Here is a 25,387-nt window from a genome sequence, read left to right on the forward strand (position 1 = left end):
GAGTCACTCAGTTTACATCTGTCAAGGAGACTGGGCAATTATTTCATAAGAAATCACATGTCATTCCCTTCTCATTACTATTATTATTTGTATTATGGGAACCTCTAGAGGTCCCAACCTAGAACAGGCCTTCCCCATGTATGTCTGCCAACACACCACAAAAGAAAAACGCTGTTTTGAAGAGCTGAGACTTTACAGCTAGACATCTACAAGTGTGAAAGAAAGAGACTAAGAAAACTGAAGTGGCATGTCTATAGTCACCCCAGCCAACCCAGGGCACAACCAGGAATATAACCTTAACCTCCCCAGTGTCTGTAGAGTGACCTTCCACTTGATTATGTTATTTACCGTTAGAAATGTAGCCACAACAGCACACAAATTGCTTAATGGGAAGGGTCTCTGACCCATGGTAACCTCCCAAGCACGATCAGTCATTTCATCGAAATGCTCCTAGTTGTACCAGGTCAAAATTGTGCCATAGAGCACACTAACAACCAAACAGTGTAGATAATCATAAGCCAGTGCCTGGGGCTGCCCCTGGCCCTGTATCATTTACTAGCATAGACATGACTTTCGTCTCTCCCTGTCACTGGTTCTCTATACCTAGATACCTAATATCATACACACACACACACACATATATATATGAGAACCTATGCAAAGTCCATATGCATCAAACTGCTCAGTAACTGAGAACACTAGCTAATAATTACTTTATAGTTTAATACTTAAGTCTTTACACCATGGCAGCTAGCACTTAATGTGACATTTTTGACTGCATTGTAACTATAGGTTCAAGAATCATTTTTCCTTATTGGAGATGGAGAGGAATTTTCCACCAAAGATAAAACATAGAAGATTTAGGTTGGAAGACTCCTCAGGAGGTCCTCTGGTTTAATCCATGCTCAAAGCAGGGCTAATTTCTACATTAGATTAGATTTTTTCAGAAGAAACTGCATGGAGAAAACAGATATTATACCAAAACAGGCACATGCTGATTTAAAAGAAACGTCTGAGAACAAATGACTAGTCATGCTCAACTTGGAAATTCCTATTCGAAGCCAAAAAATAGCCCCCTCAAAATAGCTTATTACCTGGTGATCAAATCATCCACCTGGAATGTGAAAACCCTGGTCCAAACCCTCACGGTCCAGGTGAGAATCTTAACCATAGACACTGTTCCAGTACATAATCTTCCTTCTCACTCTGCAGCCATTTTACAAAAATCTCTGAAAGACTCCAGTTTTTATCCCACTGCAGGGAAACTTTAAAACCTCTAAAATATTTATTGACTGAGAAAACACTTTCTCATCCATCCCTGTAGATGAAGACAGAATTAAGACCTAACTCATTCATGGGAGAATCTGTGTTAAGAACATACCTCCTGCAGCAATACCTATAGGGATAAACCCACGACCAGCTGAGTGTGTAAAACAGCGACAGGAATGAGGAATAGAAGCTCTTTTCAACATCAGAGTATGTAGGGAGAGAGGAACCTCATACAGCTGTGAAAAATCAATCATCATTTTATGTAGGTATTTCATCCGCAGTCACCATGAAGGCATCTGAATAATACACCGAACATACTAAGGGTTAGCATCTTCACCTATCATTGTCTCCCATAGGATTTTTGTTTCTTCTGTGAGGGAAATGGAATCAAAGCTTTAACCTGGCTATCCAGTGTAAAACTTAACAGAGTATAATAGAACTTTATAGACTTAATAGACTTTTTTTCCTTAGGAAAAAAAAAAGCATGGATTCAGGCTAAAAGCACAAAGGCACAAAACGCTGCAATAGGACAAGCTATACATAGTTAATGTTAAGCCAATATCATGGAAAGGGAGAGTACTTGTGACTGGCTGAAGTGGTTGAAATATGAAATAGTTTATTAACTTTAGAAAAAGATCAATTTTGAGGTCTCTAATGAGTGAGTGCCAGGGTCCTCTGTGAAGGTCTTATTTCTTACAAGGCACTAACTCAATTTCCTCTTCTGATTTGGTTATTATTAGCTACATCTCCCAATTAACAAGTATAACTGATTGCTTAACCACATGTCCTGTGGACCCATTTAAGGTCCTGAGAATATTTATGAAATTCTATTGACCGTTCAAAGTCAGGGCTTGTCATTTGGAAACTTGACTGGGATTTAAACACAGTGAGGATTGCATTTAGCCCAGAAGACACTGGGATGCACAGACATTCACATCTCTGCTGAAAGTCAGTCCAGCAGTCACGAGACAGTCAACAACAAAACTCTGCCTCTCATATCCGCAGTTCTTACCCTTGTAGCCGCTCTGGGAAGTCGTGTTCAGGGCTTATGGGGGAAGCTGCCTGATGGATGGCTCGAGATATGAGACTGGGGAGGTGAAACTGAGTGCACGCTGCTTGGGAGCCAGTGCAGTCTATGGGTGACGTGCTCCTGGCACACTGCAGTGTGGAGTAAGAGGGCTGTGCCACCTGAAACAGATGCCACCTCACGGTCACTAAATTTTGCCCCAAGAAACACCTATCAGAGCTGCCGGTTCCCAAGGCTCTGGCTGAGTCTGGACTGGTTAGGGCTGCAGTCCCCTGGGCTGGCACAGATAGAAGACACTGCTTTCTTAAAAGGAAGAAAAAAAGAAGAAAAAAGACAGTAGTATTTCAGACTCCCAAAAGGCTCCTGTAAGCTTGATCACTGGAGAAGAGATACTCTCAGTGTTTCTGGGCAACGTGTAGAAATCTGGATGAACAAACAGATATAAAGTGATGTTACAGAGGACGCAAGTCCCTGAAAGTATTTTCTGCTTCATAGCATTGCCACCTCCATCTCAGCCAGGATGAACCTAAGCCAGCTGTCTTTCACCCAGACACTGATGATTCCCAGGCATTGGACGATGGTAAGGACTGTGATTGATGTTAAAAAAATACAGAGCTAAGCATCATCCATATATTTACTGGTACTTCAACCCATAATACCCTTATATAAATATTGAAAAGAACCAAAGCAGCGTAAGTGACATAAGAGAGCTGGGACTGGGAATGAATCTGGATTTTTCTCTCTCACTCTCCCAAGAAGAATTGGCCTCCTACAGATCAGTCACAATCTGGTCCTAAGCCTGCTATAACTGTTACAGTCTGGATATAATTCAGTCCAAATGCAAACATTTGTATTAGTGGGTTTCGTGTTTCACCCTGAAAAATTAAACATGCTTAAATGGCCTAGGAAAGGTGGCAGTGATATTCAGCAAATGGCTTACTCAACTCTAATCCCCCATGCAGTCATTTGTAGGACAACAGAGATTTACCATGATTAAGATATTTGCTAAGGATAATATCCCTTTTATTACTGCCCGTATTCAGAGACACTGGCTTAAATATAACTCAGTAGAGAGAAACCAAGGAGGGAACAGCTGCAGGCTTTTCTAGACACATTTTTAAAGGTCACTATATGACATTATTATAACATAGCTAGAACAATTAAGGGAAAACAATTATAAAAGTTTCTAATGCAAAAAATTGGCACTCTCAAACAGTAAATTGAACAAGAAGACCCTTTGAAAGGGGTTTTACATGGCAAGGTTTTGGTAGCGGGGGGACTACCGGGGTGGCTTCTGTGAGAAGCTGCTAGAAGCTTCCCCTATGACCGATAGAGCCAATGCCAGCCAGCTCCAAGACAGACCTGCCACTGGCCAAGGCTGAGTCCATCAACTACAGGGGTAGCGCCGCTGGGATAACATATTTAAGAAGGGGGAAAAAAAACCTGCACAACTGCAGCCAGAGAGAGGAGTGAGAATATGTGGGAGAAACAACCCTGCAGACACCAAGGCCAGTGAAGAAGGAGGGGGAGGAGGTGCTCCAGGCACTGGAGCAGAGATTCCCCTGCAGCCCCTGGTGAAGACCATGGTGAGGCAGGCTGTCCCCTGCAGCCCATGGGGGTTAATGGTGGAGCAGATATCCACCTGCAGCCCATGGAGGTCTATGGTGGAGCAGATATCCACCTGCAGCCCGTGGAGGTTAATGGTAGAGTAGATATCCACCTGCAGCCCATGGAGGGTAATGGTGGAGCAGATACCCACCTGCAGCCCATGGAGGAACCCATGCCAGAGAAGGTGGATGCCCAAAGGAGGCTGTGACCCTGTGGGAAGCCCATGCTGGAGCAGGTTTGCTGGCAGGACTTGTGACCCTGTGGGGGACCCACACTGGAGCAGTCTGTTCCTGAAGGACTGCACCCCGTGGAAGGGCCCCACGCTGGATCAGTTCGTGCAGAACTGCAGCCCGTGGGAAGGACTCACGTTGGAGAATTTCGTGGAAGACTGTCTCCCATGGGAGGGACCCCACGCTGGAGCAGGGGAAGAGTGTGAGGAGTCCTCCCCTGAGGAGGAAGGAGCGGCAGGGACAACGTGTGATGAAGTGACCACAACCCCCATTCCCCATCCCCCTGTGCTGCTCGGGGGGAGAAGGTAGAGAATTCAGGAGTGAGGTTGAGCCCAGGAAGAAGGGAGGGGTGGGGAGAAGGTGTTTTAAGATTTAGTGTTTTATTTCTCATTACCCTACTCTGATTTGACAAACAAATTAACAAATTAACAATATACAAATAACAATATACAAATTAACAATAACAAATTAACAAAGTAACAAATTAAACTAATTTTCCCAAGTGGAGTCTGTTTTGCCTGTGACAGTAATTGCTGAGTGATCTCCCTGTCCTTATCTCGACCCACGAGCCTTTCGTTATATCTTTCTGTCCCCTGTCCAGCTGAGGGGAGTGATGGATTGGCTTTGGTGGGCACCTGGCATCCAGCCACGGTCAAACCACCACACCCTTCGTAATTACAGGATGTGTACACGAATGTTAAAGTATTGACCTGTAGTAAATACATTTACCCAGTGTCTTAAGAACATTTTCACCTATGGTCCACAACAATTTTCTGAATGATCACGATTGGGAAACTCAAAACTAAATGTCAGTTGGCTCAATCCCTGCAAGATCTTAGAGACAAAAGCTCCTAAAAAGATTTTGTGTCTAACAAAGTGATGGAATGCATTAATGCCAGAGGTCTACCTTGCCTAAAGTTATATTTCTCAACAGAACTTGTGGAAAAATTTATGAAATTTTGCTAATTAAAATATGTATGCTTCACATTATCAGTGCATAATAGTTGACCCTATTTCCCAGATCAAAGAGCTGGAAATATCTGTAAAGAGAAATCTGTCTTCCTCACAAAATCCTAAAGGATTTAAATCTTAGAATCGGGGATCTGAGCAAAGAAAGAGATTTTGTAAGAAACAGAGATGGTTTTGCCCACTTCTCTATCAGGTTAGCATTGTTTCCCATAGAAGACTATCTTACCTAGTTTATAACTGTTAAGTTAATGAGACTGCACCCAAGATGCCACTTCAGAACCGAACTGCACTCCACGTTAGCCAATAACTTTTCTTTAGCCCAATTTTTGCCTTGCTCACCTTCATGCCAGATTTGTTAACTGTTCCACTGCATACCACCCAAAACAAAGAACATTTCTTGCCTTGAAATTCATAACTCTTCATTATATCCAGCCATTCCACAAGCAGATATTTTCCTTTAACTGCTAAATGAATGTGTTTAACTATTGGGTGGTGGTTAGTGTTGGTCTGTAAAAAAGGGCATAGCAACAATTCACTTTCTCACCCAGCCACTCTCTCCAGAAGAACTGTGCTAATGTCAGATACATCTCCAGTGCTCTGTGTCACTCTTCCTACCTACATCTCTTACTGCACCTATCAGATACGGATTTGTTGCAATGTTGAACAGCTGAGATGCACAGTGGGCCAGGTGGCTCAAGTGGAGTGTGCAACCTTTTAGTCACAAGTTAAAATTCAGCAAACTTTTATGGACACTGGAAGTCATCACCAAATAATAAAGACGATGATCTCACGTGGTGAGATTTCGCTCATTTCGGCACATCTAAGCAGAATACTTACATTGCAAAAGTCACCACATAGCAATTTTTTGTGTCAGCCTAAAGAGAAAAGCCAAAATAATGATTAACCATGGAAATATGAACTCTTTACTATGCATGTAGTCACTCCAGACCATAATTCACAGAGTCACAGAGGACAGAAGGCACCTCTGGAGACTGTCTAGGCCAACCCCCACGTTCATACCAGAGCCAACTAGAGAAGTAGGTTGCTGAGGGCCGTGTCCATTCAAGTTTTTAACACCTCCAAGGATTGAGACTCCACAACTTGCTTGGGCAACCTGTTCCCGTGATGCTGTTAATCATGTGAGAGATGAGTATAGTGAGCACCTGTGACTATCTCTTCCGGGGGAGTTAGGAAGATGAGTCTCCAAGACAGGAAACCTATTAAACACTAGGACAGACACCTTTAAGCAGCATCCTTGAACAAGAGTGCGTGTGCAACAGGACTGCCCATGAACAGCTCATCTTGGAGATATCCATCCAGTACCCTTCCTTGTAACCTGTGACCCTTGTTTTTATATATTTTTATTTTCCCTCATAATCAGCTAATTCCCAGGACCTTCTGTAAGATAGAGGGAATTTTTTTGAGTGCATATAGATCTAAGTCCATCCTCCCAAAATTAAAATAGATAAGTACATCTCAAAGTAGACAGAGCAAAGGTACCTTGGACAGCTTTCACTAACTACTACACTCTTCTGTGAAGAAGGTAATTGGACTAAAATGATATTTTCCAGCCGGTGCTCCCCTTCAAACCTTTTTCGCACACTCCTGCTCCTGTGTTCGTATATTTACTTACTTTTCATTTCAAGCAAGCATTTGCTATCTGAGTTTTGTGTCCTCTTTTACACTTTGGAAGATATAAGCAGATTCTGGCCTCCAAGTCCCCACATACAAATAAGTCAACATAGATCACAAATTCCTCACCGTGGCAAATGCCTACTCTTTAGACCAGTCCACATTGCTACAGCTCCTTGCTTTTTGTTTTCTTCCAATTTCCTTTCACTTATGACATGCATCTCATATCCTGAGTTCCAGAGCTTCCTCCTCATCTGCATAAACCTGCTACTAATGAGAATTTTCCATTCATCTCCGGATTTTAATAAATCCGTTATCAATCATGTCAGCATTCCCTTAGGCAGGACTGGGTGGAGGAAACCTTTCCAGGACAGCAAAGGTCTCTAGAGTCCTCAAGTACAGCCTTTCCTCTGACTCCCCCACAAGCACTTAAGCTGTGGGCTACCTGGTCACTCCCTCATTTCAACAGCCAGGATCTAAAAAGGATTGTCCCCTTTAATTTGGAGGATAAAAAAGTGAGAATGTCCCAAATTCATACATTTGCACAGAAATATCTTTTAACATTATTTCAGTTCAGTTTTCCCTTGAGAAACTTTTTGTGAAGATGCTGTAATTTAACTTTTAAAAATTGAAGTTTGCTACCCTCAATGGCACAGAGTGCACCGCTTACTTCTGCAGAAGCTAATCTAAAACTCTGAAAGATACAGCTCAGATGACAGTCCAGAGTTATATCAAATAGGCAGTTTGCCAACTTCAGAAGTACCCTGAAAACTCAAGAGTGCCAAGTTTTGGAGGTCTGAAACCATTTTGACAAGTAAGAAGATTGTTCTTTGCAAACGACCTTGTCAGAATCCTTTAAAATTACGCTCCTGATGCACCCATCCAATTTGCAGTGTTTAAAAGGCGCCTTTCCCCACTGTCACTTTCATTAGTCTGAAGCAGTTGTCTTTTTATATTCTGCTATGAAAAGGCTGGCAGTGCTGCAAATTAACTGCTACGTTTCATTTCCAAAGTAGAGTTCAGATGCACCTAGTTGCACTTTCCTGTTGGACAAACAGAGGTATATGGTTATCTAAGGAGGGAAAAGGGAACAATATCGAAATATATATGCTAGACTGTGAGAGGAGAGTTAAACAAAACACCTGGGAGCCCAGGACAAATTTAATTCTCATCCTACTTCTTCCATTAATGAATTTGGGCTGATTTTCTGAAGCAGCTGTGACTTACTGGTGTTCTGCTGCCTGAGCCTCTGCCTCACCATTTATTAGTCCTCCTTCCAAGGACCTGAGAACCTGCTGGCTAAATTTCAGTGAAATTTGTCAGAAACATTGAGATGACAAATGTAGTGAAGTCCCTATACATTTTATAAGAACTGGTAGCCAATGACAGAAGAGAGACAAATCAGTGCCGAAGCTGGCTGTAATTGCTGCAGTGTCCCACCGGCCAACCAGCATGGATGTAATACCTGGCCGATTCTCATGGAGGTAAATCTGGACTAGCTACACCATAGGAGGCAACATAGGAAGCATGGCGAAAACCTGTGTTACTGCAATGAAAAGATGGGAGGGATGCACTAAGGAAAAAATTACTTGAATATGAAAGGAAAAAGACTTCATTAGTACCACTGCTCACCGCACTTTTGTTCTTCTGTTCCAGTGATAGCGTAAATCTCGAGTAAAGCTGCTTAAAGTTATTATTAAAATAGCTGAAAGGGAAAATTTAGTCTTGTATCATTAAGATGGTCTTCTCCAAATGTTAAAATAATGGCAATAATAATTCTGACACAGGAACATTAAAAGGATACCTGATTGATATTTTTACATATAATCCATGGGGTTGCCTAGAGCATAAAATATGGGACAATGAGGCCTACTAGATTAAAAGCTAGTTCACTACCGTCCTAAATAATTAAACACACAGTATTCCCTCAATGACTTTGCTGGAGAAGAAAAAAATGTAGCTGGGAGAAATATAGTTACCAAATCTCCCAAATTCATTGCGGATGCTTTAGAAGTCCCAGCTCCCGGAGGCATGATTAGGTGACAACCTCCAGTGCCTTTTAAGTAATCAGAAAAATAAGTGTGTAACCGAGAAGAGCTTGATGCACCATTGGTATGACGAAAAGCTGAAAAAATCAGGAGATACCTATTTTAAAAATGTATAATTGTCCTGGTTTCAGCTGGGATAGAGTTAATTTCCTTCCTAGTAGCTGGTATAGTGCTGTGTTTTGGATTTAGCATGAGAATAATGTTGATAACACACTGATGTTTTAGTTGTTGCTAAGCAGTGTTTATACAAAGTCAAGGACTTTTCAGCTTCCCATGCTCTGCCAGCGAGGAGGTGCACAAGAAGCTGGGAGGGGGCACAGCCAGGACAGCTGACCCTAACTGACCAAAGGGCTATTCCATACCATATGGCGTCATGCTCGGTATAGAAACTGGGGGAGTTGGCTGGGGGGCACCGATCGCTGCTCGGGACGAGCTGGGCATCAATCGGCGGGTGGTGAGCGGTTGCATCACTTGTTTTTCCTGGGTTTTGTTCCTCTCTCTTTAGTATTAGTATTATTATTATTATTATTATTATTATTATTATTATTATTATTATTATTATTCAATTATTAAACTGTTCTTATCTCATCCCATAAGTGTTCTCGCTTTTACTCTTCCAATTCTCTCCCCAGTCCCACTGCAGGGGGAAATTGCGAGCAAGCAGCTGCATGGTGCTTAGTTGCTGGCTGGGGTTAAACCACGACAGTCCTTTTTTAATAATAATAATAATAATGGTATGGAATAGCCCTTTGGGCAGTTTGGGTCAGCTGTCCTGGCTGTGCCCCCTCCCAGCTTCTTGTGCACCCCCTCGCTGGCAGAGCATGGGAAGCTGAAAAGTCCTTGACTTTGTACAAGCACTGCTTAGCAACAACTAAAACATCAGTGTGTTATCAACATTATTCTCATGCTAAATCCAAACCACAGCACTATACCAGCTCCTAGGAAGAAAATTAACTCTATCCCAGCTGCAATCAGGACAATTAATTTGAAAACCAAATGTAGGACTGATATTGAAAAAATATTGAAGAAATCCACAGTATTGGAAAGAGTTCATTACCACACCTCTGCTCCAGAGAAGATTTACTCTTGTCTGCTTTTTTGCCAAGAGACATTTATTTGAGGAGAGCAATTGATCTATATTTTCTGTCTTGAATAAGTCTATATACAGGACCTCCTGCAGAAGTACTATATAAATTTACCTCCCTGTTCTGTGAGGCCTACACGCATGGTTTAAACTGTGGATTCAATATAACAGATCCAAACTTTCACAAAAGTAAACCTTTGCAGCATCTCAATTTGGTTTATAAGCATATTGTTTCTGGAACACGCTTTTCTTGTCACAGTTCTTCACCAGTATGCCAGGAAATCTTGAAATCTATCATTCAGAGATGGCAAACCTCTAGTAGGACCATGATGAGATTTAGATTTATGGTTTTCTTTTTTAAAAACTTGGTTTCTTTGTGTTTATTCTGGTTAATTGCCCCAAGGACACCCCCTTGCTCTTCTGGGGAGAAGACTCCCAGATCACTTTGTCTCTTGCAGCAGCCAAAGCTATTCCTGACACCTGAAGCACCATCCACAACACAGCCTCCATCATCAGCACAGAAAGGTATCACAGGTGCCCACAACACCTAAGGATGGGCTGGATCTCCTGCGGTACGTGAGGGCAAAGGCTCGCAGTTCCTTCTGGCAATGCTATTGACTCACCTGTCCCAGCACAGAAAGACTGCGGTGTAACTTCCTTGGCCACTTCCTTGTCCTTCACTGCAAATTCGTGGCTTAAAATGTTTTTTTACCCTTGGTTTTTTCCTAGGACTCCACAGAAAATTCAAATGCCAATGGACAAAGGGGATCTATAAAAGTCACAGCTCTATGATTTATACAATTTAGGCAGATTTCAGAATTGGTCTTTTTTAGTGGTTCCCATCTGGGTACTTAGACCTGATCCAAAGGGAATCTTTCCACCTACATCAGTAGGAAGCACCTTGGTCTTCACTGGCTCCTTATTATGTCAATCAGGGCTGACTGATGAGGTTTGAAAGAAAATTGGGATTTTTTTCTTTTTTTTTTTTTTTAACTCTCCTAGGTCAGCAGCAGTTTCCTTCTCCTTGGGGGGCAGGGGCTGACAATAATCTCTGTATTTGCTGACAATGAAATCACACGTTCTTCTTAATCCCGCTCCTGACAGACAAGTGATTAGTGTGCTACAGAGACAGGGCTACTTGACAGTGCCTGAAAATCTCTGTGCGTCAACAGCTTAAAACAATATTAATCGTTAGCATTAAAGTTTCTCTGACCCCGATCGCAGGCTGATGGATCTGTCCTCTGTTATTTATAGCGTTCCTTTATTTACACCTTTTCATCGCCACAGTGTTTGCTGCCTGAGGTTTTATTGCCCTTATAAATTTCCACTCCCTGCACCACCTTAGTTTTGAAATAATACAGATAAGCAAGAGCAAGCTGATGAATGCAGGAGGTAAAAGGCTTATTCTTTTCCCTCGGTGGCTGGGCCAGAAGGATGTGCCCATTTAACAGCCCTCACTCCATTGTGCTGCTTTGGAAAGCCTGGCCCACCAAAAAGCAATGTAGCAAAAAATACAGTGAATTTCTGCCACCAATAAACCTGTCTTACAAAGGAGATTAATGTTTTCTGAAAGGGTTGATAACTACTGAATTACCAATCTATCCCAGCACTAAAACCAGTCACTAGTGTTAAAGGGACCAGGAATACATTTAGGTCCCTCTTTACTCTCATCTGAAATTTCTACAAAAACTCTGTTCTTTCCATAGCCCTCCGCTCTTGCTCACAGCATTTTTCAAATTCTGCCTAGGGAGTGAAAGCCTTGAGCATGTGTGATGAGACCAGACTTTTCATGCCATGTTCACTGAATTTAACAGAAAAGCTGTAATCCTCAGCCCAGCAAAGTGAATGGCAAAGCCCACACTAGATTCAATATTGACGGAATGGATTGTAGGGAAGTTAAAAGGTGAACAAGATGTATTAACTGCAAGCTTAGGTGGTCCTTCCAAAATGTCCTTTCCATACTTTTCAGCCAATCCAGCTGAAATCTGATGAGCAGACCTGACCCATTCCCCAGGAGACATAAGGTAGCTTCACATTCACCAGCAACTGGGAACCGCCAACACAGAGGATGACTCTCCACAGTTCTTTGATGGCTGGAAAAGCTCTGCCACAAGTAATGGTGTTCTGCTGTTTGTACAGGTTTTGAAGTACCACTGACAAAAAAAATCACACATCCTCACCAAAAGGCAGACATTCCTGGGACACAGCATGGCAGCTCCATCACTATATGATAGAGGGTGCAAACTTGAAGATGACTTTTTTATCAGAAGATGATCTAATTGGAATTAATTCCTAATTGATTTTAAAATTCAGTTGCTTTCTAATTAAAATTGCCTAGAGCTGTTAAGAAAAATAAAGTTATCTAAGTAAGATTTTGGCACAGACATCAGGATGGGCATTCCCATGTTTGAAAAAAAAAGTCATTGACATCTCACAAGAATTAACTGGGCCTCTTAGATTAAAATTAAATCTGTGGTGGAGAGAATGACTGCCTGCTCTCTTTAAAACATGTGCCCAGGTCGATTCTCAGCACAAAAGTTTTCCCATAAATCAAAGCTAGAACAAAGTGACCTCCCCCAGCCTCCTTCCTCCTCCTACCCCCACACAAACTTTTGGCACTTCAGCTTTTGCCAACAAACGCAAGTTTCCTTCCCAGATGGATTTCTCAGAGCCTTGATGTGCCTTTCACAAATATGTTTTTGTATTGTTACAGAGGGATTTGAGCTGCAATTGGAGCCCAGGTCACAATCCAGGCTTTCTGAAACTTCAAAGGTTTTAGGCTTACATTTGTGAATAGAAGGGAGAGCAGCAAAGTTTGGATTTACACTTTGTTACATGGCTGGGATGATTAAAATGTGGAGGCTTCACACCCGTCAGCCTCCAATTATCATATCCAGCTGTTCCACACAGCATTTTAAAATTAAATAAAAATAATAATTAAAAAAAACCACTGGATGGAGATTATCTCCCCCAGAATCCTTGAAGTCCTAAGCTAAAGTAGCAACTGCCTGATAGGAAAGAGGGAAAATATCAGTATAGCATTACAGGTGGCTGTAGCTCAGGCTATTCAGAGCTGAGAAGGGGACAGTGCATCCAGGACAGCGTGTCAATGGCAGAGGAGGAGACGAGAAAGGCACTACATGGGGGACTCATGGGGGAAGCCACATAAGCAAGGTAGGAGCCCTCTCATTTCTCGGCAGCACTGCCAGCGAATGGCCACTCAGACAACACATCTCACCCTAAGTAATCCCTTCGCAGAGACCAGTGAGCACTTATGTCCCCATTTTGCTCAGGAGCATTGGCACTTTTGAAATAACAAAGCCAAAAGAATAACCAAACAACCAAAAAGCCATCGTGGGCAAACACATGCTGTGCAGGGGCAGATCGATCCCTGCTTGTTCAATGCCCAGAGCAGCAACCAACCCCAGTAAAATCAGCTGCAATGGTATTGCTGGGGTGCAGAGAGATGAAGTTATTTCTTCAACATGACTTGGGCAGCCCCACAGATCCTGTTCTCAACCAGGATTAGGCCATGCAACCCCTCCGGTAAGTCTGGCATGCAGAGCAAATATTTGCTAGCATACACGATCTTACATGGTTCTCTGTCTCTGAAGTGAGGGGGATGAACAAACACTGAATTGTTTGAATAATATTGGTGAATCCAGATTTCAATTAGAGGGAATTCATGTTAGACCAATTAAATAGTATGTCAATTCCCTCTAATTATATGTTCCTGCAGCCTACCCAGTAATTATACTTAATGGGTCTAAATCAAATCAGCATGTTACCTGAGAAATAATTGGATTTCTGTGCAATTTTTTAATGATCCTGAAAGGTACCCCGGAGATTGAAGTCCTCTGTGTGTTCAGGGCTTGATCCTAGGCTTCAGTGTGCTTTGGGTGTGGATCTCAGGCTACATTGGCCCTGATAAATTAAATGTGCCAGTTCTCTGGCACTGAGGCCGATGGCACGGGACAACCCACAGCCATTCTCATCAACTTTTTTAGCCTCTAAAACAGGGTGGCTGTATCCAAACTTCCCACTGAAAACCATCCCTGGACAGTGCTAAATGCCAGGCTACATCTATACCAGCAGAGAACAACTCCAGGTTTCACTGCTACGGCAACATGTCCCAACCTTGACCCGCAGGGACCCTCTGGGGGCTCTCTATTGAGGCTGTCGATAGCAGGATGATTTGCAGAGGCACCTCCAAATTTAGAAGCCCAAGTCATAGCTGTGCTCTGTGGAGACCCGTACTGTGCTTTTGAACATTTTCCCAAAGGTTGGTGCATATTAGAAACTAAGGCCCACATGCTACAGGAAAAGAAAATAAGAGCTAAGCCTCTATATGCTTTGACGAACCTTGGCCCTCAAATCACATAGCAGCAATAAATAAGTCTCACTTGCCCCAAACTGAGACAGAATAGAGCATTTTATTGATTATTTCTGATCTCCTTAAACATTCTGTACCTCAAAGTTAAAAGCATAAACATACATAGTGTATTTATTTATTTACAGGCACAGATAATACTCAGGACTGCCAAACATCTCACATTTAAAAGCAGTCCCATGCACATATCTGAGTCCTGTACATGCAAGATAAGTGTCTGCTGGACCGCAGATCCATCCATTGGATCAGAGGGGACCATGATTAGCACAAGACTTCCCCAAAGCATATAAGCCATTGAACTTCTCACTGCTTCTAGTTAAGCAAGCGCTTCTCTGAAATATTTCTTTGAATTTCTAGAGGAGGTGAACCACAATGCTTCAGCACTAAACCTCTGCACAAGTCTTCCCAGCTTCCAGCAAAAGCAGTCTCAGAGCAGTTAGTACAGCAGAGATCGCTCTAATTGCCCTGCTCCCTGGAGCCCCACCATTCGGAAAATCTGGGGCTTTCAGTTTCAGCATGATTTACTGTCCTTCATCTCCTTGAAATTCTGCTCATGAGAAACCAAAATAGCACCTTGCCTTGTGAGTGAACCCCATACAGCCAGTGAGCATCGAAACCACTAGATTTCAAATGTAACATAATGTCAGAGAGGCATAACTGCAGTGACAGTGGCTGGAGGGGATGACTGCACCATCTAGTTATTCTTCAGCAAAGACACAAGTAAATGTCACTAACTTCAGTTTTGCTTTCTTTCAAGGAAGTCTTTCTTTTTAGATAATAACCTCTATTCAGGGGCCTTTTGAGGCTCCAGCGTGACTCTCAGAGTGGGAAGGCTTGGGCATCCTTATTTTATGTTAAAGATGTCCTGTCCAAACTCTGCAGGCCACTTCCCAAAGCACTTCTCATACCCGTATACAGGAAAACTCACACTCATTCTACCTAGGTAGGCACTTAACCAAGGCACCTACTTCAGTAGCATGGTCACATCAGGCTCCCTCAATAGGCAAAGGAAAGAAATAGATGTCTCTAGAGGACTATTCAGACCTTAAATGGCTTCTTATTAAAGTACTTCTGTCACGTCTACTGTTAAGAAGGTCAAATTCAGGAACAGAAACATAGCCCAGAAAATTGCGTTTGTCTTTTGAAAAAGTTATGGATCAAACCGTGCACCAGGCAGTGAGCTCTGGTCCAGGACTCTCTGCTGCTCTTTGGTTACAATTATGTGTGCTCAGACTTTCTGGAGCAGATCAACACTTCATAGTATCACAGCTTTCGGCATCAACTCTTAAACATGAAGGCCTTGCACTGGATTCATTTACAGCTCATAAACAATACTCAAATACTCAATAACCCAAAAAGCCCACCAAAATTTCTGATGGTCCTGTATTTGTCATTCTGTGGATCCATTTCTTCAGTCTCCTCATTAACCTTCTCCCTACAGCAGGGTGAAAAGGGTTACTGAACAGTCACCAAATTCACACAAGCACTAGATTCTGTTTCTGAGACTCAAAATTAACATCTTGAATCATCAAGGAAAGGTTGACCGTGTCCTGGTGTCTCTGTCCAAGGTTAATCCTCACATATTTCAAACCTTGTTATTAATCCAGTGGGTTCTGATTAAAAGTTTGCCCAGTGACTAAGAAACAATAATTTGTGTCAGGTTACCTTGCTTCACCCTGCAAAATTGGAGCTGCCTGAAAAATGTCTTGGGGAAATGTTTTCAAGCAACTTCCTCTGCTCTTTCTCAGGAAAACCACTTACCCAACACACATGCAAACTCCGTCTTCGCTAGCGTATCTGTAATTAGCAAAGAATGCCAAGCCATAAATATTTATGCACAGATGGGATCCAGAAGTACCTTCAGAAGTTCAGCACAGGCCTCAATAGTCCGATTTCTCAAGCAAACTTTTCTACAAAACCTGGTTCAGGTTCAGGAGGACTTGTCAGAACACCCTGCTAATCACCCCTCTCTCAGGGATGCATTGCTCACCCAACAAGGGATGTTACAATCACTTGTGAAAACCCCGCAAAAAATGCAGGTGCTTCATTACCTACTTTTCATTTGAATTCCTCACAGATCTTGCCAGATCCCTTCACTTCATTAGCACAGGTCTCTGCGTGCTGGGGCAAAAAGTCTTCTTCTGTGCAGCTGACAGAGTCTGAATGCTTTCTGCTTTTGTTTCAAACCTTTTCTGAAATCATGTATGTTTTTCTTCCCTGTGCAAAATTTTTTTTATTTCTTCCCCAAAAATTTTGCTGATGTGATGCTGGAACCACGTTAGTTATGTCTTCTAAAAAGCTTGGGATTAGGCTGATCTGAAATGCCATGTCCAGACTATTAATTCAAATAGAGTCACGGCCTGTTCTCCGGCTAAAATCGGTTGGCACAGTTTGGCCACCATCAAACTCTATCCATCTCCAAACCAATGTGTCTGCTTCCAAAGTGCTGATGGAGACCGGAGCCCAGGCTGTGCTAACTCCCCCAGTGGGGCCAGGAACTGGCCGAGACGGTGTTGGCTGTCCTGGGCCAAAGCTGCACCAGGCTCACTCTTCCGCAGCATGCATAACCGCACTCCCGGTATCCAGGTGCCAGCCCCATTTAATTTAAACACAGCTAATGAGATCACACAAAACACAGGTTAACATTTCCCAGCCTGATCTGGGAGCAATTAAAAGCTGGCTTATGGCATGGCGTGGGCAGGTGAGCTTCCCGTTGCACCACTGTCTTCAGTGTCTGCCTTGGGCACCCAGGTCTGAAGTCTGCCCACGCAAAGAGCTCCCACTCCCTCTGGAGGGGCAGGCGGAGAGGGGACACGTCCCACTAGCCCACTGGGACAGGAGGGCGGCTGCAGATGGGAGTGGGAGCAGCCCACCCACCGCCGACGGCTTGAGCTCAGCATTGGCAAAGGCTTTTGCTGGCACCTGCAAAAATAATCTGCAACTGGGGCTGCCAGCAAGGAGGAAGGAGCCGGAGCAGCAGCATCCCAGCGAGGCAGCAAGCAAGGGGGAGAGGGGAAACGCTCCGCACTCAGGGGGTTATGTTACACCGAAAATAAAGGTGGAAGGGAACAAAAAGTCCTAGGAAGCCTCTCTGGAGAGTATTAAGTGTGAAAACGCTTTGGTCTTGCCAGAGCAAACAGATTCGATAGCGAGATACTTACTTGGCCTGCACTTGTACCACACGATGAGGTATTTGCCGGTTCCAGGGCACGGATCTGCACCGAACAGCCGGCTGTTGACGAGAAACTGGCAGCTCCGCCTGTCCTGGCACTCGTCCAGCATCTTCTGCAGCCGGGGGTACACAAGAAACAGAGAGAAAAAGCACTTCAGTATCTCCACCAAAGGGATACTCAAATGGAGACAAGCTGGAGATCGGCAAGGCCATCCTTGCCTCCTCAACTGGCCCTGGCAAGAGGCAGGCCACGGTGCTCAATGCAGTGGGTACCGCAGGAGCTGCAGACTAGGAGAGGACTAAACCTTGCACTGTTTTAAGGAGCAGGGTTTCTTTCCCTTTCATGTATGCAAAAGGAGGGATTTGCACTGGGACAATCACAGAGATTTTGAAACATTTGCATGCAATTTAATCATAGCATAAGGCAGTGCTGTCCCAGGAAAAGCAGCTCTGAGGACATGGATCAGCCTTGGCAGTTAAAAGCAGAGACCCAAACTCTGCCACCACCATTCTGCTTTAGATTTCTTCGGAGATGCACAATTTCAACCGCAGCTTTCAAGAGAGCTCTTGTCTTGGTTATATAAAAGCTTTGGCAATTGCTGGTATTCCAATAATTAGTAGTTGTGGTGGGAACACTGTTATACAGCCAACTTAGTCAGTTTTTAATAGGGCTCACTCCTCTTCCCCCATGACTATCACGTTCCTTTTAGCTAAACTCAGCAAGGGCCTGTGAGTCGGAGGGTCCTCCCACCGCTGGCATTTTGGGTCCTATTCCCTCTCTTCTGCACTGCTTTTCCTCTAGCGCTCGCTCCCCACTTCCCCATTCATAACACTCATAAAAACTCCATCTCAGACTCCACAGGGGCAAGACATTCTGTCTCCTGCTAGAAAATAGCTTCATTAAGGAAGATTAATGATTTCTTTTAACCCTATGATCCTCTAAAGCAGTAGTGGGGGGAGAGAATATTATTAAGTGGGGCAGTAATTAAGTTTTAAATTCAGCTGGATGGCTTAGGTGGCATTTATGTACTCCTGTAGAGCCCCTAAAGCTCTAAAATTACCATAATGTTTGCCTGACACACATGAACCTGTCAGAGCATTTTGAGACCACAGAGCGAGGTAATCCACCAGCCTCGCTAAGTCCCTGAGATACAGAGCTGTGAATTCCAGTCCCAAAACAATTAATTTTCACTTGCAAGGAGGCACTGGAAAATCCTTTCTCAGAAATTCCCCTAGACTCCCCCGGTCTCTTTTGTCTTCTCCCTGTTCCCTTTTCTTACACCCACCTCGATATTTGGGCTTTCCCACAATCTTCTCCCTGTGCCATTAACATAAAGGTTGTTCTTTCTCGACCACGCACCACCCAAACCAATTTCCTCTCTGCCTCAGTGACTACTCTCCATTTTTGAGTTCTCCCTGAACGTAATATATATATAATCTTTAGCATTATAACTCTGAATGTCACCCTCCGAACAACAGGAACAACAGCTGTTCCAGTTTCAAGTGCAATTTGAAACTGCCTCATTTGCGGTTGCTCATAACTTCCTAAGGCTTTCACCTTTTGGGCTGACACATGCAAGAATTCATGCCTGCCTCAAGTCTGACCTTTATTTTAAAGTTCAAACCAAGACAATTCAGGCCTTTTCTAGCAAGCAGAGACCATATGCTGTTGTTTTCCACTCATGAAGGTAATAAAATGCAGGCATCTCGTTTCAAAATACAGGGCTTAGGATGGAAAGGCTGAAAGGTGAACACTGAAGGAGGTGCCTGGGAGCATTAGCCCCAACTTGACCGTCACGTTAAAATGCATAGAAACAGCATATTCTTTCCTCTAGGCTCATAAGGGTTGACTTCATGTCACATGTGAAATTTAATTTAGTGCAAAATCCAATGAGTTGCAAAGGAATTTAAGCGAGGCCTCTACGCAGATACCTCTTTTGATCTCAAAAGGCAAAGAACAACTGGAACAACTCTTCAGTGTTTCACATTCGGAGAGAAATCCTCTCCGAATCACCGCGGACCTGAAAGGATTTGCTGGTACTGGACAGCCACGGCTGTGTTTACACCCAAGCTGTCCTAAGAACAAGGAGCAAAGGGAAAGAAGCAGCACCCCGAATGTTTTCTTTCCCACAAGGGAAACTTTCTCCCCTCGAAGGCATCAGACTCGGGTTTTTGGTCAACAAACCTGTTCACAGCAGATGGGTGGGATTTTCAAAAGCCTCCAGCATTGCGTAATAGGTGCTATTAAAACCAGTGGGAAAACCACCCTGGGTTTCAGCAGAGACTGAGTTAGGCCAACAAGAAGCCTCTTTGAAAACCTCAGCTTCGATGCCTGAGCAGCACTTGTTCATCTGTCCTTAGGCTCAGCACCAGGAGTGCGGGCAAGTACTTAGCAACCTCAGAGAATGATGAACATGGGCAGCCTTCACATATTGCCACTTTGTCTTGTTCTGCTCTAACTTTTGGCAGCTCTTGCCTACTCCATGTATTCCACATAAGTAAAACCTCCTGAGTTTACTTCCTGCAGTATGCAAAGTAACACAGAGCCCTAGGGAAAAGTTTATTTCCTAATTTAGGAAATTTTATTTTATTAATTTATTTTATTAATTTAGGAAATTTTATTTCCTAATTAGGAAATTTCCTAAATTAAGGAGCAAAAGTTGTCTATGGCATTTTGAGACCATAGAAAAAGGGAAGTGTTCTTGAGGCTGAATAAGCCATTTACTAATTGGTTTTAGCGTTTAGCTGCAGTTTCAACTTAATTTGATAATAGCCATAACTCTGAGAAGTTATTTCATGGGGGAGATAAATCAATATTTCCTTTTCATTCACGTAATTCTAATCTGCCTCCTCCTGAAGGGCAACAATTATCCTGAAAATATATAAAATCATTAAGGTTTCTGATTTCCTGCAGACTGTTTGAGTAAAGTCTTAGGCGTAATGAAATATATCCATAATGTAAAGAGTAAAATAAAAAAAATATGTTCAGTGCTCAGTAAAATACATCGGGAAAAATGCAAAAGAAAATTAGCAATGGTTGACTGTGCCACGTTCTTGATTAAAAATAAAGAACAAAGATGTTACACCAGCCCTAACGTTAACTTAAAAACTTGTACATACAATTTTTACCTATCTTTGCATACACAGAAATCTTCTTCCTCACTGCTTTCATAGTATGGGCTATATACCAGCATCTTCTTAAACACTGTGGAACACAGCAACTCTGCAGAACACGGGTAACAAGACGATCCGCTACAGGTACACTTCCCCTGCAGGTCCAGTGCATCTGGTGTTTACAGGGACCCTTACCAACCAAGACCTTGGCTTTCTGGTCTTAGTCTCAAAAATCATACTTCTAGGCAGTATTAGAGCTCTGGCAGATGTCAGATGTCGTTGGTGAAGTATTTGCAGATGATCAGCTAGACTGACACCAGGAAGGCTGTGAGTTTACTTGGTAGGGAGGGAATCTCCTGGGCTCACATGGCTCTTGTTTAATGGCTGGAAAAATTTAGGCAATTCGTTTTACTTTTGCCTTGTTTTTCTGACTGTCACTGTCAGCTGTAAAGGTGGGAAAACACAACCGCAAAACCAAACAACAAGAGGCCCACAAACAATCTCAACTTGCACAGAAATAGTAGTAGACACACAGAATCATCCCTAACTGGGATATATAATCAGCTGTTTATGTCATTGCATCTGGTAGACCCCTGACTAACGCAAAACAAATTCGCATTGGATTAGATTATATTATAAAAATCACTCCAACTGAAGAAGGTGGAGGAGGAATGCCTGTCTGGCATGAAAGGGGAGGGAAGACACATTAATTGCATTGTGCCATTTTATAATTGCATTCCAGTGGTAAATCAAGCCTGAGGGCTGACAGCCAGTGCTCAGGAGGGAAGTTGCGGCTGTTTAAACCCATTCCATTCTCTGGTTCATGATTGAGCTAAGAAGCTGCAAGATTTAGAGGAGATAAGAGAGCAAGAAATGTGAATTCAAGTAAAACAAACACTAATCTAACCCCTGTGATTTATGCCCTGGATTAATCTCACTGCAGTGACCCAGGTCTTAAAGCAAGGGCAGCCTCAAGCTCAAAACCATGTCTTTCTAGTGGGCATTGCAGATGAAACACATTTCTCGTGCTCATTTTGTTGTGCTCATTAGCTAAGTAATTGCTTGTGCTCATTAGATAACAACCTTTTAAATCTGGAACTGGATGCAAGCTCTGCAAGAAGGCTGTCCTCAGCCATTCCCAAGGGTGCACTCATTTTTATTCTGTCTCTTCAAATCACTCTTCAAGAAGCACTTCCCCTGTGCGCTTAAAATAAACCACAACTGAGCTTAACACCCAAGGCAATTAAACTTATCTCAGTTCTTAGTCCCTTATAGTAGTTCATAGATTCAACACGCTTAGGGTGAAACTTTGGACCCATAGAAGCCAATGGTGAAACTCAATGGGAACTAGGATTTTGCCACAGGGCTGCTCTCCGTACAGCCTCCATCATCAAAGGAACATAAGGATGACTGCAAGGCATGTCAGTCAGGCATGAAATTACACAGAGGAACCCCACTAAATAATTGCCCAAATTGTATGTTGCTGAGGAGAATAACTCAGAGAGCAAACTGCATGAACGGATCAGAGCTGTGTGCAGTCAAATGAAGATGGGCAGAGATTTGTACAAAGAATTTTACACAAGAAGATACTAGCAATTTTAAAAAATATGATTAAGCATTTTTAGGTCAAATTCAGTCCAGGTATAGCCATGATGGTGGAGTTACACCAACACTTATATTGGTGCACCACCATGAGTTTTGCAATGAGAAGAAGTAAATACAGCAAAGAAGGCAGCATGAATTCTCACTACAAAGCCACACAGCTCAATGCATTCATAATGGCTTCATGTCACATTTCATTTGAAGCTTGATACTTTTTTATATACCCCTGAATGTTGGTATTACTTTAAAACACAGTGCAAACTTAGTACTTTTAAGTTGAAAACTTATTTACAGGTCCTTTTTCCAATTATCTGAAGATTGCACGTTCATCTCTATTCATTCGTGCAAATTACTGAAGTCCATGGAGTAAGAGGATTTTCCAAGGATCAGTAACAGGGAAGGACAGAGTACACGAGGAAGTGAAATCCTTGTTGGTGAGATATAGGTTACCTGCCTATGACTTCATCAAGCAACCTTCCCAGCCTGCTCCACTAGAAAGTAATTCAGCTTTGCCCAAATTACCACATTCGATCTGTGCATCACATGAAGAAGAGATCAAAGGCCCTGAATCCTGACCACTGATCTACGGCAGGTTTTAGCACCCCACTAGCTACCTCTTATCACTCTCCCATGGACCTTGCAACACTCACAGCAGAGTTAGCAGGAGGGAACTATGCCCACACATTTGGTGACTCACATTAACGCACCAGACTGAAATAAAGAGCTGAAAACTGGGCACACATTCCCTTTCACCAGCTCTGTTACAGGAGCAGTAAATGCCAACAGAGCAGCAGGGCAGGCAGCAGTGGGCTGGGATGTTAAAACACAACAGCAAGATTCACCAGAGCTCCTCTGGCAGAGCCTTGAAAAAGCCCAGAGCGATTCACAAAGAGCAGGAACGTGCTCAGCAAATAGGACCTGATAAAAGCTGCATTACAAATATCACCTAATTAACCATTACCTACATTTCCTAACAGTAGGAAACTTAATCTGTATGCGGGGTCAACTTCAAAGGGAGAGGAGGTCTAAGCTGAAGAAATACAAAAGGATGCATAACCAAAAGTCATGGGATTAAAGAAAGGGAAAGCTTAAAACATAAAGTGGGAAAAAATCATTGAGAGCAAACCATTACACTGTCAAGCAGGGTCTTAGTGGCAATGATGGAAGCCCCATGACTTGGAAAGTTTAAATTTAGAGTAAACAAAGCATTAGGAGGCTTACACCCTGGGGAGCAGTCCTGCCTCATCAGGGAGACAGGCTGCACTGGCCACCTCTGCCTCCAGTGTCTCTTCTGCAGTACATAATCACACTGCTCTGATGAGCTATTTCAGCCAAGCCAAAGATTTCAAAGATACGGCAATTTAGAGATTATCTGTGACCTCTGCATCAAGCAGTTCTTCTACTTGCAAATAGTTAGCTAGGGGAGCTGCTTGCCAGAGACTTATATTTCAGCCTGGGCAAGATTCATGAATGAAGCTGCACTGGTTCTCTGATTTTTAAGAGCAACTTCGGCACTGCAGTAACCTCTTCTGGACCCTGAACTCACTGCTCACCATCCTCTGCAAAGTAATTAATAGAGTCTGACGAAGAGTTGCCTGAACTGCTCTTTAATTCACTGACATTTCTGAGACTGAAACTTCCTGTGTGCAAACTGCCTATAAGCTGTGGAGATCTAATATGCAATATGATGAACAGTGGGCTCTCCTCCCAGTGGTACTGATGACCATTATTCTTCCTTTCTATAATTTTTCTCCCTCTTTTCCCTTGACCATCATCATCTTATAGACATTCAGAGTCATGAGAAAGGACCTAAGTTTCTAAGTCTCTAAGTTTATACGGTGCAAATACAGTGGGACCCTAATCCCTGTTGAGGCCACGTAGAGCTGTTACATCAGTGGGACTGTACAATATCCTGTAACTGGGCATGGCGGTAGCCACTGTCCTTGGCCTACCAAGAAAGCTAGAGCAGTTGAATCATTTTCTTCTACTTTGTATTTTACTCTCCCACACTGTTAATCCAGAATACTTGGGGAGAATAAAACCCTTTTCGGAAACTATAACACGTTCCAGCCCCATCATTTTGTGATCAACAACTGGCCCATACTTTGAGAGTCATGCAGCTACTGGAAAGTTTATCTCATCTTTCTGCCACCGAAAAGGTCAGCTCCCCTTTGCTTTCTATCACAGAAACCTTCCTGGTAGGTCCAAATAAAAAGGAGGGAATCCTGTGGTTAGCATGCAAGGAATCTGCTGCCCTTTGTATGGTGGCCTCATGCTGCTGGAGTGACAGCCAGTCAGTGGCAGCAAAGGTGTCCTGTATCTCACTTAAAGGACAAAAGGAAATACCACATCAGCAGCACGAGTGATTCTTGTCAACAAGGACTGGTTGTCCGGGAGAGTGCTGAAAGAGACCCAGACCACAGACCATGCCTACAGTCCCTCCCCAAACTGGCTAATCTTTCTAACAAGACGCATGACTCCACAGCAACAGCTAAGCATAGCTTGTCTTGGGGAAACAAGTCACACGGTAAAACATTGCCCTCTGAAGTGCAGCTTCCTGCTGATTTCAGTACATGCATCTATTAGGACAGAAGTTAGCCTACAATGTCTTTGATAAAGAGACTCACCCTCAGTAAGTTTGCAGATGACACCAAGTTGTGCAGGAGTGTTGATCTGCTTGATGGTAGGAAGGCTCTACAGAGGGACCTGGACAGGCTGGATCAATGGGCTGGGGCCAGTTGTATGAGGTTCAACAAGGCCAAGTGCAAGGTCCTGCACTTGGGCCACAACAACCCCATGCAATGCTACAGGCTTGGGGAAGAGTGGCTGGAAAGCTGCCACTGGGGGTGTTGGTTGACAGCCGCCTGAATATGAGCCAGCAGTGCCCAGGTGGCCAAGAAAGCCAATGGCATCCTGGCTTGTATCAAAAATAGCATGGCCAGCAGGACTAGGGAAGTGATCGTGCCCCTGTACTCGGCACTGGTGAGGCCGCACCTCGACTACTGTGTTCAGTTTTGGGCCCCTCACTACAAGAGAGACATTGAGGGGCTGGAGCATGTCCAGAGAAGGGCAACGAAGCTGGTGAAGGGTCTGGAGCACAAGGCTGATGAGCAGCAGCTGAGGGAACTGGGGTTGTTTAGCCTGGAGAAAGGCAGGCTGAGGGGAAACCTTATCCCCCTCTACAACTACCTGAAAGGAGGTTGTAGCGAGGTGGCGGTCGGTCTCTTCTCCCAGGTAACAAG

General features: G+C 43.4%; 1 protein-coding gene across 1 annotated transcript in view; it reads right to left on the reverse strand.

Annotated features, from left to right (window-relative positions):
• Nucleotides 1-25,387, reverse strand: part of EVA1A (eva-1 homolog A, regulator of programmed cell death) — a 213,428-nt gene that overhangs the window by 124,253 nt on the left and 63,788 nt on the right. Inside the window, exon 3 of the mRNA XM_072858374.1 lies at nt 17,419-17,542. Coding sequence (XP_072714475.1) covers nt 17,419-17,542 — 124 coding nt within the window. The remainder of the gene's footprint in view (nt 1-17,418; nt 17,543-25,387) is intronic.

Source organism: Ciconia boyciana, chromosome 3 (assembly GCF_034638445.1).
Source record: "Ciconia boyciana chromosome 3, ASM3463844v1, whole genome shotgun sequence".
NCBI lineage: Eukaryota > Metazoa > Chordata > Aves > Ciconiiformes > Ciconiidae > Ciconia > Ciconia boyciana.